A 19,237-nucleotide genomic window follows, 5' to 3' on the forward strand; every position below is an offset into this window, starting at 1 on the left:
AGTGTTTAGTCTTCGCTCTTCGCTCTTTGGTGCCTCAGGGGGGTTCGTTGTGCTACTCAAAACTCCACATGAGAATGTAGACATTTATTGGCATGTGCGAAGCTGAAATCACTGCTCTGATTGGCTATTTTTACGCGGGAAAGTGCTGTAGTCAGCTTCAGCACAACACAGCTTGGAGATTGCAAAAGTAAAGCGTAACGAAAGAATGCTTGTTTGTGGAAGAACTGGGAACTATTTACAATGTACAAACATCGGACTGCTGCTGCCATCTACCTGTAGGCCTATGAGGTTCCTCCTGAATCAGCTAGCAAGCGACGGAAAATGGAATCCTAGTAAATTGAAGCCAAGGAAGTATGTGACTGTATAATTCAGAAAACTACTCACCGTTTTCAGTCTTTAAGCTACCTAGACGCAACAAAATTGTTAAACAGCAAAATTTTTGAGATTTTTTCGTATAATTTTCGTGAACGCGAACTTGAAGTTGCTGTCAACAGCTATACTATACTGAAAAAAAGAGTGTTAAAGACACAACTTGGAGTTCTATACGGAAGACCAGTCTTCCAAAATATAGATGTCTGTTCAATTGTTACAATACATAGTCTCCAACAATTTACAGGATCTATTGCGTGAAGTAACGAAGTTGTTAAATATTTTGGTTACAACACCAATGGCCACTGCTGAGCCAGAAAGATGTTTTTCTTGCTTGAAACGCATAAAAACGGTTTTTAAGGAACACTATGTCCCAGGATCTCTCACTGCTCTTGCAATACTATCAATAGAAAAGAGTATGATGTCCAAGATGGAGGGGTTTAACTCCAGGGTAATTGACAAGTTCTGCAGTAGGAAGTAACGTCGTATGGACTTCATATTTCGTCACTAGGCGAGTCTCAAATTAAGATAAATACATATAAGTGTATACAGTAGGCCGATATAGAGATTGTAGCACACTCATTATTTTGACCACCAGCCGCTACTGGACTGCAATATATCATTTTAAAGCCTATTTTGTGTACTTCCTGGCCGTATTTTTAGAATTACATTTACTGTAGTGATGTCCTTACTTTATGACATTATTATTAAATGTTCTTAAGTCCGCCACTGCAGCTTCTTCCATGGCCAACTTAGAATCATTTGTTGCTGTTTCTCTGAGATCGTTTTAAACAGTTGACAGTTAAAATAACTGATTACATTTTAATTTTAGTATTTAAATGAGTTATATTTTAGATATTTTATAGGTAAAGAAATAATAAAATTATTAATTCTGTGATAATGTATTAAGGGGAGGCAGAGGTGAATATTTCAAAATCCACAAAATTTATCCGATTTGTTTGAAATTGATCATGGATACTAAGTATGTTATTAGTAATGGGCATACCAAGTTTCAACGTTCTAAGTACAATAGTTCTGTAAATATTAATAATTTTATAAAACTTTATATCGTTTGATATAAAATGCTCCATGCACCATATTGTAAGAAATTTTCAATATTTCTTTTTATTTATATGTTCAGAGAAGGTATATAAATAATGATAAGTATTAGTTTATTATGGGAATAATATAGTAATACAGTTATCTTGGTTTTAATTTCATACTTTTAAGGGCACAAAATCAAAAACTAACATCGGAATATGAAAATAAAGATAATAAAAATGGAAAAAACCAAATTTTCATTTTTTCTTCAGTTTTGTTCGAAAATTTCACCTCTGCCTCCCCTTAATGGTAAAACTTTGCTAAATTCCTACTATCCTGTTTTTGTATTAATAGTACATTATGCAACGAGCCTATAATGATAGTAATTAAGAAGCGAGTATGGATGTTTATGAAACGAGCGCAAGCGAGTTTCATAATTTTCATACGAGCTTCTTAATTACCATTACAGGCGAGTTTCATACGACTTTTTATGCTCGACCATATTTCTACCTTGAAATTATTCAGATGTATACATTTTATTTGTATCTGACAAGATCGGAAGTGACCTTGTTCTAGGTCGTGAATTGTGAGATGTGCGCAGACGCGAAAGTATTGATTTTTTCCGAGGAACAATAATGTCATTGACCTTGATGTAATCCCGTTAAACTTGATATAACCTTGATTATTGAATTCTACATTGAAAGACGAGATGACAAATTGAAGTTATTTGAATATTATTTACAATTAACGCTAATTATTATAGTAACAGAACATAACCTTCTGCGATACTATTGGATTTCCAGCCTCCGTGACTTTTCGCTAATTCTCTTTCGATTGCATATCCGAGAATAATCGATACTTGCGGTTTTATAACGGTACAAAGCTGACTTGTCATTGGCTGAACACCTGTAAGCTGAGTTGTCATTGGCTGAACACCTGTACTTTAATGAGTAGGTGTACTTTAATGACATGCATTAAAGGACTGCTACCAGGTGTATAATTACTACATTTCGGCATGGTCGAGCATAAAATATATTGCGGTACATCTATACTCTGATGATATTAAAATACTATTTGAATTTACAACACGCACACAAGCGGCGAACTTAGAGAACACATGCGTTCTAACTTCGTTAGTTGCATCCCCCTGTATATTTTGTTTTTGTACGAAAAGTGGTACCTTATTCTTTACGAAATTTTTATTTAAGATTCTCTTTAGTATGAATATTGCAACGCAGTTTTTTTTTTATACTTTCGAAATATGACTTCATCGTCGATTTAAAAATAAATTTGCTTAAGGTGGCGAACTTTGGGACACTTACCTTATTATATCGGCCGACTGTTTGAAGTCTGTTGTGTGATTCTAGCGCAGAGTAGTGCAGGATGGCAAAACCTAACCCCATCCCCGAGTTGAAGCAGCGAGTGAAGACCCTGGAGGGACAGGTTCGACTGTTACTACCACTCCTTGAGGAGGTTAGAATCCTTAAGGAGAGGTTGGACTCTCGTCCCCTACTTAGCACCGGAGCTGGGAAGGAGGACAAAGAAGTTGAGAGGAAGAATGACTCTGAGGGGCTAGGAATGGCGCAGGACAGTCTGATATCTGAACAGAAGGAATTAGAAGAAACGCAGCAAAATCTTGTTAAGCTGGAAGTAGAATTGGAAAGGGTAAGAGATCTGTTGTTGTCATAGTTACAGTTAAAATGTTCACTTAATAACCTCTTCTTTCGGTAGGCAGTTGTTAATGTTTCCATCACATGACTTATATTATAGAAACGACAACATTTGTTTCTACAGCAAACTTGTCTTTTGTTTGTTTGTGCTTCCAGGAGAAAGAAAAACTGAGACAGCAGCGGAAGAAATTTGAAGAAGGGAACAAATTGCGGCTACAGCTGGCAACAGTAAGTGTTGAGCTGTTACCATGGTTACAGAAAAAGTTTCCCTGATTTTATAATATTGTAGATGTGGTATGGATGGATTACTAGGAATACATTATACAGTACTAGTTACTGTTGCATACTTTCTTTATAAAACCTTTCGACCTTTCATCTAATTCTAATAATTTAAATTCCTCTGATCGAATATTTTCATTACAGAGAAGAGAGGAAGAACTGAGAAACCTCATACAGCAACTAGAGGACGAACGCCAGATGCGACGCCAGCAGGAAGCAGTAAGTGATGAGCTGTTACCATGGTTACAGTTTTGAGAGAGTTTGTGAGATCCATTCACTCATCACTTATCTCATACATCAAATACACTGTCCCTGTCTTCATCAGTGTTGTCGTAGTCATTTTGTCCCTTGAGTACCTTCATTCGCCAAACTAGCTGATCATCCTCTGACCAAGTTTTATTCCTGTTACAGTGTATGGGACAAGAACTGGCGACGATCAGACAACAACTAGAGGCCCAGCTCGAGGGGCGACGTCAGGAGGAAGCAGTAAGTGATGAGCTGTTGCCATCGTTACAGTTTTGAGAGATTTTTAGATCAATTCTGTCCGTACAAATACAGTGCCCCCTTTTCATCAATATTATCTTTGTAATTTTCTCCATAGATATCCTTCATCCACCTTTATGTTTCAAGAAAAACTTCCCCTAACAAACTGATATTCCTCTGATGAGGTTTTGTTCCTGTTACAGAGTAAGGGACAAGAACTGGCGAAGCTCAGACAACAACTAGAGGCTGAGCGCGAGGGACGACGTCAGGAGGAAGCAGTAAGTGATGAGCTGTTACCATGGTTACAGTTAGAGAGTGTTTTTGGAGATTCTTTCCATTAGTCCGTTCAAAAAACATCAAATACACTGTCCCCGTCCTTTTCAGTGTTATCGTTGATATTTTCTACCTAGAATACCTTCATTCACTTTATGTTTCAGGTAAGACTTTCGCCTAACCAACTGATCTATCTCTGACCAAGTTTTCTATCTGTTACAGAGTAAAGGACAAGAACTGACGAAGCTCAGACAACAACTAGAGGCTCAGCTCGAGGGGCGACGTCAGCAGGAAGCAGTAAGTGTTGTGCTGTTAAACTATGAGAGATTTTTGAGATCCATTCACTGATTCCGTATCTTATATTATACATCAAATACTCTGTCCCTGTCTTTATCAGTGTTGTCTTAATCATTTTCTACCTCGGTTTCCTTCATTCACCTTTATGTTGAGTCAAAAGTTTCGTCGAACAAACTGAAATTCTTCTGATGAGATTTTGTTCCTGTTACAGAGCAAGGGACAAGAACTGGCGAAGCTCAGACAACAACTAGAGGCTCAGATCGAGGGGCGACGTCAGCAGGAAGCAGTAAGTGATGAGCTGTTACCATCGTTACAGTTTTGAGAGATTTTTAGATCACTTCAGTCCGTAAAAATACAGTGCCCCCTTTTCATCAATATTATCTTTGTAATTTTCTCCATAGATATCCTTCATCCACCTTTATGTTTCAAGAAAAACTTCCCCTAACAAACTGATATTCCTCTGATGAGGTTTTGTTCCTGTTACAGAGTAAGGGACAAGAACTGGCGAAGCTCAGACAACAACTTGAGGCTGAGCGCGAGGGGCGACGTCAGGAGGAAGCAGTAAGTGATGAACTGTTACCATGGTTACAGTTAGAGAGTGTTTTTGGAGATTCTTTCCATTAGTCCGTTCAAAAAACATCAAATACACTGTCCTCGTCCTCTTCAGTGTTATCGTTGATATTTTCTACCTAGAATACCTTCATTCACTTTATATTTCAGGTAAGATTTTCGCCTAACCAACTGATCTATCTCTGACCAAGTTTTGTTCCTGTTACAGAGTAAAGGACAAGAACTGACGAAGCTCAGACAACAACTAGAGGCTCAGCTCGAGGGGCGACGTCAGCAGGAAGCAGTAAGTGTTGTGCTGTTACAACTATGAGAGAGTTTTTGAGATCCATTCACTGATTCCGTATCTTATATTATACATCAAATACTCTGTCCCTGTCTTTATCAGTGTTGTCTTAATCATTTTCTATCTCGGTTTCCTTCATTCACCTTTATGTTGAGTCAAAAGTTTCGTCGAACAAACTGAAATTCTTCTGATGAGATTTTGTTCCTGTTACAGAGCAAGGGACAAGAACTGGCGAAGCTCAGACAACAACTAGAGGCTCAGATCGAGGGGCGACGTCAGCAGGAAGCAGTAAGTGATGACCTGTTACCATCGTTACAGTTTTGAGAGATTTTTAGATCACTTCAGTCCGTACAAATACAGTGCCTCCTTTTCATCAATATTATCCTTGTAATTTTCTCCATAGATATCCTTCATCCACCTTCCCCTAACAAACTGATATTCCTCTGATGAGGTTTTGTTCCTGTTACAGAGTAAGGGACAAGAACTGGCGAAGCTCAGACAACAACTTGAGGCTGAGCGCGAGGGGCGACGTCAGGAGGAAGCAGTAAGTGATGAACTGTTACCATGGTTACAGTTAGAGAGTGTTTTTGGAGATTCTTTCCATTAGTCCGTTCAAAAAACATCAAATACACTGTCCCCGTCCTTTTCAGTGTTATCGTTGATAGTTTATACCTAGAATACCTATATTCACTTTATGTTTCAGGTAAAACTTTCGCCTAACCAACTGATCTATCTCTGACCAAGTTTTGTTCCTGTTACAGAGTAAAGGACAAGAACTGACGAAGCTCAGACAACAACTAGAGGCTCAGTTCGAGGGGCGACGTCAGCAGGAAGCAGTAAGTGATGCGCTGTTACAACTATGAGAGAGTTTTTGGAATCCATTCACTCATTCCTTATCTTATATTAAACATCAAATACTCTGTCTCCATCATTGTTGTCTTAATCATTTTCTACCTCGGTTTCCTTCATTCACCTTTATGTTGAAGCAATACTTTCGCCTAACAAACTGATATTCCTCTGATGAGGTTTTGTTCCTGTTACAGAGTAAGGGACAAGAACTGGCGAAACTCAGACAACAACTTGAGACTGAGCGCGAGCGGCGACGTCAGCAGGAAGCAGTAAGTGATAAGCTGTTACCATGGTTACAGTTTTGAGAGATTTATTAGATCAATTCAGTCCGTACAAATACAGTGCCCCCTTTCGTAAATATTGTCTTTGTAATTTTCTGCATAGATTTCTTTCATCTACCTTCATGTTTCGAGTAAAACTTCCCCTAACAAACTGATATTCCTCTGATGAGGTTTTGTTCCTGTTACAGAGTAAGGGACAAGAACTGGCGAAGCTCAGACAACAACTAGAGGCTGAGCGCGAGGGACGACGTCAGCAGGAAGCAGTGAGTGATGAACTGATACCATGGTTACAGTTAGAGAGTGTTTTTGGAGATTCTTTCCATTAGTCCGTTCAAAAGACATCAAATACACTGTCCCCGTCCTCATCAGTGTTATCGTTGATATTGTCTCCCTAGAATACCTTCATTCACTTTATGTTTCAGGTAAAACTTTCGCCTAACCAACTGATCTATCTCTGACCAAGTTTTGTTTCTGTTACAGAGTAAAGGACAAGAACTGACGAAGCTCAGACAACAACTAGAGGCTCAGCTCGAGGGGCGACGTCAGCAGGAAGCAGTAAGTGTTGTGCTGTTACAACTATGAGAGAGTTTTTGAGATCCATTCACTCATTCCATATCTTATATTATACATAAAATATTCTGTCCCTGTCTTCATCAGTGTTGTCTTAATCATTTTCTACCTAGGTTTCCTTCATTCACCTTTATGTTGAAGCAATACTTTTCCCTAACGAACTGATATTCCTCTGACCAAGTCTTGTTCCTGTTCCAGAGTAAGGGACAAGAACTGGCGAAGCTCAGGCAACAAGTAGAAGCTGAGCGCGAGGAGCGACGTCAGCAAGAAGCAGTAAGTGATGAGCTGTTACCATGGTTACAATTTTGAGAAAGTTTCTGAGATCCATTCGTTCATTCCTTATCTTAGGTATCAAACAAACTGACCCTGTCTTCATCAGTGTTATCGTGGTGATTTTCTCCCTAGATTTCCTTCATTAACCTTTATTTTTCAGAACTATTCCATAAACTGAAATTCTTCTGATGAGGTTTTGTTCCTCTTACAGAGTAAGGGACAAGAACTGGCGAAGCTCAGACAACAACTAGAGGCTGAGCGCGAGGGGCGACGTCAGCAAGAAGCAGTAAGTGATGAGCTGTTACCATGGTTACAGTTTTGAGAATTTTTTTCGAAATCCATTCGCTCATTCTGTACCTTAGATATCAAAAACACTGACTCCGTCTTCATCAGTGTTCGTGTAGTCATTTTCTCCCTAGAATACCTACATTACCTTTATGTTTCAGGTAAAACTTTCCCCTAAGGAACTGATATTCTTCTGACTAGGTTTTGTTCCTGTTACAGAGTAAGGGACAAGAACTGGCGACGCTCAAACAAGAACTAGAGCTGAATATCTTTATAAAATCTGTACAACTGGAGGCTGAGCGCGAGGAGCGTCGTCGGCAGGAAGCAGTAAGTGATGAGCTGTTACCATGGTTACAATTATGGGAGAGTTTTTGGAGATCCATTCGCTCGTTCTGTACCTTAGGTATCAAATACACTGACTCCGTCTTCATCAGTGTTGGCGTAGTGATTTTCTCCTAGAATACCTACATTACCTTTATGTTCCAGGCACGACTTTCCCCTAACGAACTGATATTCTTCTCACCACGTTTTGTTTCTGTTACAGAGTAAGGAACAAGAACTGGCGAAGCTCAGTCAAGAACTGGAGGCTGAACGCGAGAGGCAACGTCAGCACGAAGCAGTAAGTGATGAGCTGTAACCATGGTTACAGTTACGAGGGGATTTTCCGTACAGTTTTTCATTTTATTTACTACACACAATAATAGCACAGTATCTTCACAGACATTGTCTAATGTTAACTAAACTGTATTTATTCCAGTGCAATGCTGCCATTAGTAGTGGCCAGTGACGTTACATACTTATGGCTTTTAAGGAACCCGAAGGTTCATTGCTGCCCTCACATAAGCCCGCCATTGATCCCTATCCTGAGCAAGATTAATCCAGTCTCTACCATCATATCCCACCTACCTCAAATCCATTTTAATATTATCTTCCCATCTACGTCTCGGCCTCCCCAAAGGTCTTATTCCCTCTGGCCTCCCAACTAACACTCGATATGCATTTCTAGATTCGCCCATACTTTTTTTTATTTGGTTATTTAACGACGTTGTATCAACTACGAGGTTATTTAGCGTCGATAAGATTGTTGATAGCGAGATGGTATTTGGCGAGATGAGGCCGAGGATTTGCCATAGATTACCTGTCATTCACCTTACGGTTGGGGAAAGCCTCGAAAAAAACCAACCATGTAATCAACCCTGCTCATCTCAAACATCTGAATTTAATGTTCTTAATTATGTCAGGTGAAGAATAAAATGCGTTCAGTTCTGTGTTGTGTAACTTTCTCCATTCTCCTGTAACTTCATCCCTCTTAGCCCCAAATATTTTCCTAAGCACTTATTCTCAAACACCCTTAACCTCTGTTCCTTTCTTAAAGTAAGAGTCCAGGTTTCATAACCATACAGAACAACCGGTAATATAACTGTTTAATAAATTCTAACTTTCAGATTTTTTGACAGCAGACTGGATGATAAAAGCTTCTCAACCGAATAATAACAGGCATTTCCCATTCTGCGTTTAATTTCCTCCCGAGCATCATTTATACTAATTACCTTTGCTTCAAAATATTTTAATTTTTCCACCTCTTCAAAGGATAAATTTCCAATTTGCATTTCGTACAATATTCTGGTCACGAGACATAATCTTATACTTTGTCTTTTCGGGACCAGTAACGTTACTGTAATAAATCTTTATTGCCACTTTTACTACAATTCTTACTACTGATATTGCTGTAATTATTTCTACTTCCACTTGTACTGTTTTATTACTGGCATTACTCTCCCGGTAATTAATCCTAGTGCCACTAATTGTACTATTGACTTTTATTACTGATTTTTTTTAATTATTCCTAATGCCACTTGTGGTACTAGAGTCATTAGTACTGACATTATTGTAATTTTCCTACTGCCATTTGTACAACTATTGTTATTAGTATTGACATTACTGTAATAATGACTACTGCTAGTTGTATTGCTATTGTTACCGCTACTGACATTTCACTTTCACCACAGTCTAATATATACAATCGCGCAACTTCAACACTTTTTTTGCCAACATTCACGACACTAGCGCTCATGCGGCAGGCAAGGCACTGGTCGTAAGGTTGATACAGCCAGCACGTGCTTTAAAAGTATGCGAGATGTTATAATAATGTTTTAATCATGCGTCGGAATAAAGGCAATGTGTGCAATGACGAAAATTGCAGTAACAACAAGTTTAAATCTCCGAATTTATCGTTCTTTAGATTCCCTAAAGACCAAGAGAAAATCATAACTCAGTCATAACCTATAATCCACGTTGTAGGTAGCCTACGTATTGTGTTCTATAAAACATTTATTAGTTATCAATTACCTATTTGTATGTCAGGAAGGAGAGTTTAAATAAAAACAAAGTAAATACCTGTTACAGTATATTATTGTTTTGCAGAGATCATGTGTAAATGTGTAACCATTCCGATTTTGGATAATGTATCTACAGTTTTTAATGCAAGTAATGCCATAATTTTTGTATTCATGTTTTTTTTTTCTTTATATTTTTCAAAAGTTGAATGTTATATTGCATTCAAGTAGGGATTATGGTGTTAATTTTTTCAAGGATTCATGGCGTATTATAATCCTTTTGCAAAATATTCACTTCTTGAATAAATCCAGATTGTGTCGATAAATTTCTGATGTGTTGGTGTAGATTCATGTGGCAGACGTATTAAGTTCTCAAGAAATAAAAGAGCCTTTTTAAATTTAATATAAAAAGCAATCTTTTCTGTAATAATTTGCATGACTGTTATTGGTGTTGATTTTACATTCCCAGTGATTATTTGAGCCGTTCAGAGCAGAAGTGGTATAAGTCAAAATTAGGTAATTAGGTTTAAAGTAAAAATTCTGTAAAATACAGCGCAAAGTAGCAATTAATATATCCTTCGTGCTATTCACTGACTACTAATAGTTTAAATAAATTCAATATTAACTGCTACTTTGCGCTGTATTTTACAGAATGTTTACTTTAACCCTCATTACCCATTTTTGACTTACACCACTTCTGCTCTGGAAATAAAATTAGGCCTACATTTTCTGAGTTAATTGAAGTTGCAATTTTTTCAATCTAATTGTGTGTTAATTTATTTGTTCTCACCTACGTCATAATAACAGTAAGTGCATGTAAATTACGTATTATATAGGTAGGGTAAGTTAAAATTAAGCTTATGTGTGAAAACTGGAAATGTAATGTAAAATGCGGTAAACTTTCCATAAAAATTTAAACCATAATATCAGCACTATTAGCTAGTCAAAATAATAATAAAAAAAAATTGAAAAATAATGAACTTCATAATTCAATATCTGTCAAATTAAGGTTTAAATCTTCCCCTTTTTTTATTTTTAAGTTTACCTCAGCGGCCGAGTTTACCCCAATTTGCGATATGGAAAATAGTTAATTTCTCAGGAAATAGGGAGAGGAGTTCACCACGGGATGTACCCTACGAGATATGCCCTACAATTTTGACTCTTCTCACAGGAAATATAGAGTTCCAATGGTTTATAAATATATTTAGGAATGAATTGAATTAACCATCCACGTACAAACAATTATATTATTTCAAACCATGATACGTGATCAGGGCCATGATTCAGTTGTAAGGAGCAGAAAGAATTACGTTTATTCCCAGCTTCTGAAACTTGTAGATTAACTGCGTGTGAAATTCTTCCAGAATTCTAAAGCAGAATTAGTATGAACCATATACACTTATTGTATAGCATAAAAATATAAAATAAATTACGCAAAACCCATTTTCTGATGTGTTATCATATGTCGTGTGCACACTTTTAACTTGACTGCCGCTAGAGGGCTACTGTCGCGCCAGCTGTCAAATGTTGGCATATTTTATACGTATGAGTTGCGTGACTGTATCTACTAGACTGTGCTTTCACTTCTTCCTACAACCCAACGAGTTAGAAAGATCTCTTTCTATCTCGTTGCTACAACCTAAACCTTGACCAAAACTATTTCCGACTTGACAGTTTACAGAGAAGAGGGAGCAGTGTTGCCATGTTGCCCATCTTTCGTGTAAGGCAGCGCGCTGCCGATAGAGTGCAGTAATGAACGGCTGACATTTCTAACCAATTTGTTGAACACTACGGATTAAAATTAGTGTACATTATTATTTTTATTATTCATTTTACTATTACTATTAGTAGTAGTAGTAGTAGTAGTAGTAGTAGTAGTAGTAGTAGTAGTAGTAGTAGTAGTAGTAGTAGTAGTAGTACCGGTATTCTTCAATGTAATACCGTTAGAAAAGCGTCGAAAGAACTATAAACTGTAAAAACAGGTTTAAATTTAATGCTAAGCCTTTACTTTTATGAGTGCCGGTATTCTTCAATATAATATTGTTATAAAGGCGATGAAAAAACTGTAAACTGTAAAAATATTTATGATTAAAAATAATAGGACGATTTGCGCCAACGGTAAAGAGGCCCACCATAATCTTTTTCCCTCTCAAAATACTCTCTTACGTTACACACCATTTCTCGCGCTTGACTCTTTAACGGGGCACCTTGTCCAATATTCTTTGTCCTCCGCCTGCCTTTTCTTCCTTCCGACAGTGCACAAGTCACCTGTTTAGAAAATCTCACAGAAACTAGAAAACACACACTAGTCACACACTCCACCAATGACAACGAAGATAATACGTGTAATATAATTTAAACACAATAATTATCGAGACACTAAAACAATAATACAACTAAATCATATTTTCAATTCACACAAAGCACGCGCTAACCAGCCAACTCAAAGTAATTCCGGACACTGTATTCATATTCACCACTAGACCGTGAGATTATAATAATAATAATAATAATAATAATAATAATAATAATAATAATAATAATAATAATAATAATAATGATTTATTTAACCTGGCCATACGGCCTTCTCTAACACTCAACCAGGAGTAAAACTGCGTTACAAAAAACACTACAAATTTACAAAGTACACTACAATTTTACACACAAAACTGAATAGATAATAATAATAAAATGTAAACAACAAGTAAGTAGAAATCAGACATAATATATAACATACAGAAAGAAAGAAAAAAGCATAATAAAATGTGAACAGCAGGTCAAAATAAATGATATATACAAAGTATAAAAAATAAGACAATTATTGATAATAATAATAATAATAATAATAATAATAATAATAATAATAATAATAATAATAATAATGATAAAAAATAAGAATAGTAGTACTAATAATAATAATAATAATAATAATAATAACAATAATAATAATAATAATAATAATAATAATAATAATAATAATAATAATAATAATAATAATAATAGTAATAAAATACTGAAGTACAAAGCATACAAGGAATACAATATTTTTAGGTACACACAGTAAGGAAAATTATGATTATATATAGCTCAACTTATCACATTATAGATATACCATTATCGGAAAATATTAAAACAAAAATATAAAATAAGTTAAATATCACTAGAACATAAAAAAATGTGAATACCTAGGGTCATGCAATACAACACTTGTCATAATAGTAAGTTAGTTTGGCAACTCGTCATAAGATAATTGTCTAACTTGGATTTGAAAGATTTCAAGTTAGAAAATTATCTTATGACGAGTTGCCAATATTCACGTGCAACTTGTAAACAGACACGGCAACACCGTCCCGTTACCACGGTCACGCGTCTCTCGTGATTGGTTGATTTGAATGGTTGCCATGGTAACATGCTAAAGGCGCCAATTGTCAGGTCGGGAGTAGTTTTGGACATACCACAGTTGACTGAGCTTCCTTTGACAGATTGTTTTGCTTGCTTCAGGATTCCAGGGCTGCAGCTGTGCGGCTCCTGCGTGAGGTCGGGGCCGACCTGGAGAAGGCAGACAAAGCTGAAAGGACTCCGCTACACCTGGCAGCGAAGCGGGGGGACACGCACGAAGTGCAGGTCCTTCTGGACGCAGGCAGCCAAGTGAGTGCCATGGATCGTGGTGGCCGCACGCCCTTGTACCTGGCTGCATGGGGAGGCCACCACGGTGCCTGCAGGGCGCTGCTGGCTGCCGGGGCGCAGCTGGATCTGAGGGCGGGAGTATCTGGCTGGACTGCTCTGCACGTGGCTGCATACAGTGGGCACCGCGAAGTGTGCCAGCTTCTGCTGACAGCTGGGGCGCGGCCCAACGAGCCTGATAATGACCAGTGGACTTCCCTGCATCAGGCAGCGAGGAGGGGCAGCGCCCCAGTGGTGCAGCTGCTGTTGCAGCATGGCGCTGAGCGGGGGGCGAGGGACAGTCAGGGACGGACGGCCCTGGATGTGGCGCGTCGCTGGGAGCACACAGAAGTGGTGGCGATGCTGGAGTCCTGAGCAGGCGCAGTGCTGCCACCACGACAGCAATACCATTGTTAGGCCTACTAAATAGCGATCCATATAAACCAGTGGCCGGCAGAAGCTGCAGTTATGACGTAAGAGCCAGTCAGGCCTCAAGAGCTTGGAAGAGCGAGCAGTTGAGTCGTATTACTGTTAACACGCACCAGCGCAGTGGCGTCAGTGCAGCAATGATACGACAGTTCTTGGAGATAAATTGATGGAATCACATTCCTGTATTTTGCTAGGGAATAACTACTCTGCGGTCATGATGGCAACATTCTTGGCAAATTCCCCGTCATTAAAAGAACGCATGTTCTTTGCAATGGCTAATGAAATCCTATATCTTAAGCCTTAAGCTTACCATTGATTCACTGACAGTGTGTTCCCTAGCTTCACTTAACAATTTATCTTTCAATTGCTGCACTAGTACAGATGCCTCAAACTAGGAAGCTGCCTGGAGAGGGGAAGTAGTAGAGCTAACGGAGGGGGCCCACCTAGGCTCCGATACCTAGGTATAGTCATATTATCTGAAAAGTTGACCTCTTGACAATGTATTCAAGATGTACCCTCCCTATGTAGCCTTCTCAACTGTTATTAGAACTGAGCTGTACCGTTCTAGTCCACAGTGCACAGCAGTAGGCGGACAGTGGTAGGGGAGAAGTGCTCTATGCGCCTGCGCGAACGAGACAGCTTGCTAGTTTGAGGCATGTGTACTTGCCGATCTCCTCCCCCATATTTGTCACAATCATTGGTGTGGCATACAGAATAATGGCGTTGTATATTGAACTTCTTTACATGCTGAAACAGCTTGCCACAAATCAAACACTTCGCCTTTCCTCCAAACCCCATAACACAGTTTGATCTCGACAAAGCAATTAGCTTGGGCACCGTAATGACACAAAGTGATGGTGTGCTTCAAAAGTTGAAGTATACTTTGCATACTACTCACCAAGGTAGGGCCTAGATAGTTCAAAAAATGTCTGTTAAAAACACTTGGACTGTTTGCAAGTTTCCGAGTAGACAAAGTGTTGTAGTACTGCTTAAATTATTTATTTCTATATTTGTATATTTATAGCAGTTTCGGAGCCTCATTTACATAATGCGAACGCTTCTGCAGCTGGCTGTATTATGAATTTCATATTATTATAAGTATATTAAATTTGATTACAAACAGAAATATTTTGTTACGTTGATTTATCAGGGTTGTACAGTTTTGTTTTCGTACAAATGTATTGTAATTGTGCTGTTCCCATACTACCTCAGACGAATGGATCGCGCTCTGTCAGTGCATAGGCGCCGTACCACCACTGTTCAGTTGAACCTTCTCTCCACGCTGTGCTCAGTATGCAGAGTTTTCCGAGCAAAGAGCGTGGCGGCTCCGTGGTATGACGTCACAGAGCACGGAACATGACGGTCACTGACATAAACCGTTACAATTTTAATGAACTATAGCAAACGAGTGCAATTTGTTCTGAATTACAGAGTAACTGTGGGCGATTCCTCATAGTAAATATTGTAACTGTCTTCCACCTGCATCCATACGCAACTGTACTCGTACCACCATATTCAGTGACGTTCTCCGAAGTGTATCCTCGTCATTGTTGCTGATTTCATTCCTAATGGCCTCACGAAGTTCAGCAGGTGACCGCGGTCTATTCTTGTATACTGTGTCCTTAAGTAAACCCCATAAGAAGAAGTCCGGTGATCTGGAGGGCTACAGATTTTTGAGATTAGGCGATCACCGAAGAAGCTAGCTATAAGTTTCACGATTTCTTTGATGATTTCGCTAAACGTCCTCGAACATCATCAACACAATATTGACTCATTGCAGGTCTGTGTTTTCCATTCTCGTGTATATAAAAACTGTACTTCACTTGTCACTGCATTATTTTTCTGTATTTCTTAACAATTCGTCTGCTCAGTGTCTGCCGTTCATTTTCGTCTGCTAGTTTCCAGTCTTGTGTTTATAAAAATTCTAACATTGAATGTTTTTAATGTCTCATTCTAAAGTTTGGAAAAAGGAGCATGTATCGGTAATGAAATGTCAGCCACACGTTCATTTACAATAATCATTATAACTCAACAATGAATTGTCACTGGAGGCTTTTATGATTAACCCACTGAATATGCCATAAGGACAAAATGTCATAAATCGTTAATATAAAATCAATATAATGAGAATTATAGTGACTATTACATTCTTACTACGTCATACTACTTTTGACCAATAAAACGGTACGAAAGGACGTATTTCAACCAATCATGGCTGCTTATCGCACAATTTTATCGCGTCCCTAGCATTTGTTTAATTTTATCCCGTCCCTAGCATTTGTTTAATTTTATCGCGTCCCTAGCATTTGTTTCTTTGTTTGCCAACATTTGAAACTCCGCTGGTCTGGACGTCAAAAAAAAAAAAAAAATATATATATATATATATATATATATATATATATATATATATATATATATAAAATTACAAACCACTCAAATATGACTCACATTGGCATTCAAGAACAAGAATTAATAAAAATCACTGATCATACCTATGCATCTTCTGAAATCCGATTTACAAATAAATGAAGAGCACCATTCGGAAATCCTGAATAAGTTGAATACACCATGTAGGCCTAAATCAACGAGTTCCACTTTTATTACGCACACGTCCAATATAACATCAATTGAACCACCAACCACATTCAAATTTGAAAATTGTACACTCAATAATTATTCATTCGGAAATTCTGAATAAGTTGAATACACCATGTAGGCCTAAATCAACGAGTTCCACTTCTATTACGCACACGTCCAATATAACATCAATTGAACCACCAACCACTTCAAATTTGAAAATTGTACATTCAATAATTATTCCTTTTAAAATTATTCATATTTATTTTTTATGTCATCGTCGTTAATTAAAACTTTTCTAACACTTGTGTATATTAGTTAGGTTATGTTAATAGCTTCTGCTATATGATATTATGGATAGTCACGTATCAGAGATTGTTTAATATTAAGATTTATTGAATACTAGCCGTACCCGTGTGCTCCGCTGCACCCGTTAGAAATAAATATAAAGTAATTAGTAAGGATATTTGATCCAGGGAACATTCCTGTTTGATAGAAGGATAAATCATTTAATATGTTACTTAATTTAAATTGCATCCAAATAATTAAAATGCGATCATTTTGGTCCAGGGACACTCATTTGGTGCAAAGACAATTCCTTTAACATGTTTCTTAATTTTTATTACATGCAACCACAGTTTAATGAAGATTGACATCATTTAGATTTAATGTGTATATTTTATTTTACTTGTTATAGGTTTCCATTGAATTATGGTAATAACTTAATTTTAACCCATGTTTTCTACGTATTCAGTAAATGGCGTTTGGCCCAATATGGTTCTGATCCCTTCAAATAACTTATATTATATAATATTACATATAATATAATATAATATAATATAATATAATATAATATAATATAATATAATATAATATTATATTATATTATATTATATTATATTATATTATATTATATTATATTATATTATATTATATTATATTATATTATATCAGAAGTTACTGTAATAACATTATAGCATTATGTCCATCTAGAGAAACTACACTTTCCAATGGTGAAATAATAATTAATTATACAAATCGATTAATTTTGCTTCCGATATTACTTCATACAAACACAGAAACATTCTCTTTAGGCTATCTTTCATAGCTTTCGATTGTTGCTGTCCACGTCATTTGTCTTTTAATTCATTACACAGCCTTAGATGGCAGTTATTTTAATTTTAAAACTCATTTATCTCATTAAATATCAGTCCTATCAACATTTTTCAAGGAATAATACTTATCGCAAATTATTTTTAAAGAAACTTTTGTTATGTAACATTTTTCACAAAAACCAATAATAAGGGAGATATTTCGACTTATTTAATTCAGGCCCCCTTATAACCCCCCTTTTAAGTAATGTATTTTGAATGCCATATAGCCTAAAATCTAAGTCACAACGAACTTAATTTATATTCCAATTGTCATCGAAATCCGTTCAGCCATTATCGCGTGAAAAGGTAACAAACAGACAGACAGACAGACAGACATACAAACAAAAATTAAAAAAAAAGCGATTTTCGGTTTCAGGGTGGTTAATTGTATATGTTAGGACCAATTATTTTTGGAAAATCGAAAATTACCAGAAAAATTTCGGCTATAGATTTATTATTAGTATAGATCATCTGTCAAGTGACGCTGATTACTGGGATTCGGATAATTGAAGTGGAATGTTGCATTGTAATAAAAATGAAACTGAATCAACAATGTCTTCTTGACTAGTAACATTGCCATCGTGTATAATAGATCGAGAACTTCACGACGAGAAGTCATTGCTCACTACTGCCATCTAGCATGCATCTAGCGTAATATTTGTAATGTTGAGATGGTACAATAATACATTTGAAGACAGTTGTATTTTGGTAAGTCAATTAATATTTTATTGTATTGGAGTACTTCGTTACTTCTAATCTTTATATACTTTCTTCTAATCGTGTAATAGTCAATTAAATCCCACTCGAGTTTTGATTTTCTCTAGATAAATCAAAACGTCTAGTGAGATTAGGGGAGAGTCGTGTAGTATCGGACATCGGGTAATATCGGACAGTGAGTTCTTTCATCTACCACACGATGATAGTACCTGATTGACATGGTTACGTTTCTGTGATGTCGCATAAAGAAACGTAACCATGTCATTCAGGTACTACCATATGGTGGTAGATGAAAGAAACGCACTGTCCGATACTACCCGATGTCCGATACTACCCGACTCTCCCCTACTGTTGAAAAAACATCACTGATATCAGGTGCTAACCCTCCACCCTTTTGGTATGCAACTGTTAGTATAAGTAGCATGATTATTTTGTTAATTGTAAGTTATGTACGACCCAACAGAGATTACAAAAGAAAGAAAATAATTTGAAGGTTAACATAGATGAACCTAATCTAATTATTATGCAAAGCTGGTATTAATGTAGGCTACTTATACAGGCCCACATGATTTATTTAAACTTACCTGTAGGCTTTAACATTCTCGGTCGTTTCGGCTTTATTTTAATTAAAGCTGCTCGAAAATCAGGAACAAAATCGCCATCTTTAAAGTGATCAGTGTATACTCTGCTTGTATCAGGATTGAATTTATCTGTCTTTTGCACGAAATTACTAATTCCTAAATCTTTAGGAATGGTAAAGAGAAACAACTCTCATTTTTATCGTTAGAATTGTTGCATACCGCAACAGCACACCTTTGACCTGGCATAATGCATTCAA

General features: G+C 37.0%; 1 protein-coding gene across 1 annotated transcript in view; it reads left to right on the forward strand.

Annotated features, from left to right (window-relative positions):
- Positions 1 to 19,237, forward strand: part of LOC138695378 (trichohyalin-like) — a 66,500-nt gene that overhangs the window by 15,891 nt on the left and 31,372 nt on the right. Inside the window, exons 2-21 of the mRNA XM_069819795.1 lie at positions 2,778 to 3,075; positions 3,237 to 3,308; positions 3,504 to 3,578; positions 3,771 to 3,845; positions 4,046 to 4,120; positions 4,338 to 4,412; positions 4,624 to 4,698; positions 4,899 to 4,973; positions 5,191 to 5,265; positions 5,479 to 5,553; positions 5,735 to 5,809; positions 6,027 to 6,101; positions 6,309 to 6,383; positions 6,584 to 6,658; positions 6,876 to 6,950; positions 7,164 to 7,238; positions 7,450 to 7,524; positions 7,743 to 7,850; positions 8,068 to 8,142; positions 13,361 to 13,895. Of these exons, the coding sequence (XP_069675896.1) occupies positions 2,794 to 3,075; positions 3,237 to 3,308; positions 3,504 to 3,578; positions 3,771 to 3,845; positions 4,046 to 4,120; positions 4,338 to 4,412; positions 4,624 to 4,698; positions 4,899 to 4,973; positions 5,191 to 5,265; positions 5,479 to 5,553; positions 5,735 to 5,809; positions 6,027 to 6,101; positions 6,309 to 6,383; positions 6,584 to 6,658; positions 6,876 to 6,950; positions 7,164 to 7,238; positions 7,450 to 7,524; positions 7,743 to 7,850; positions 8,068 to 8,142; positions 13,361 to 13,895 (2,197 nt within the window). The 5' untranslated portion in view covers positions 2,778 to 2,793. The remainder of the gene's footprint in view (positions 1 to 2,777; positions 3,076 to 3,236; positions 3,309 to 3,503; positions 3,579 to 3,770; positions 3,846 to 4,045; positions 4,121 to 4,337; positions 4,413 to 4,623; positions 4,699 to 4,898; positions 4,974 to 5,190; positions 5,266 to 5,478; positions 5,554 to 5,734; positions 5,810 to 6,026; positions 6,102 to 6,308; positions 6,384 to 6,583; positions 6,659 to 6,875; positions 6,951 to 7,163; positions 7,239 to 7,449; positions 7,525 to 7,742; positions 7,851 to 8,067; positions 8,143 to 13,360; positions 13,896 to 19,237) is intronic.

Source organism: Periplaneta americana, chromosome 2, assembly GCF_040183065.1.
Source record: "Periplaneta americana isolate PAMFEO1 chromosome 2, P.americana_PAMFEO1_priV1, whole genome shotgun sequence".
NCBI classification, from domain to species: Eukaryota; Metazoa; Arthropoda; class Insecta; order Blattodea; family Blattidae; genus Periplaneta; species Periplaneta americana.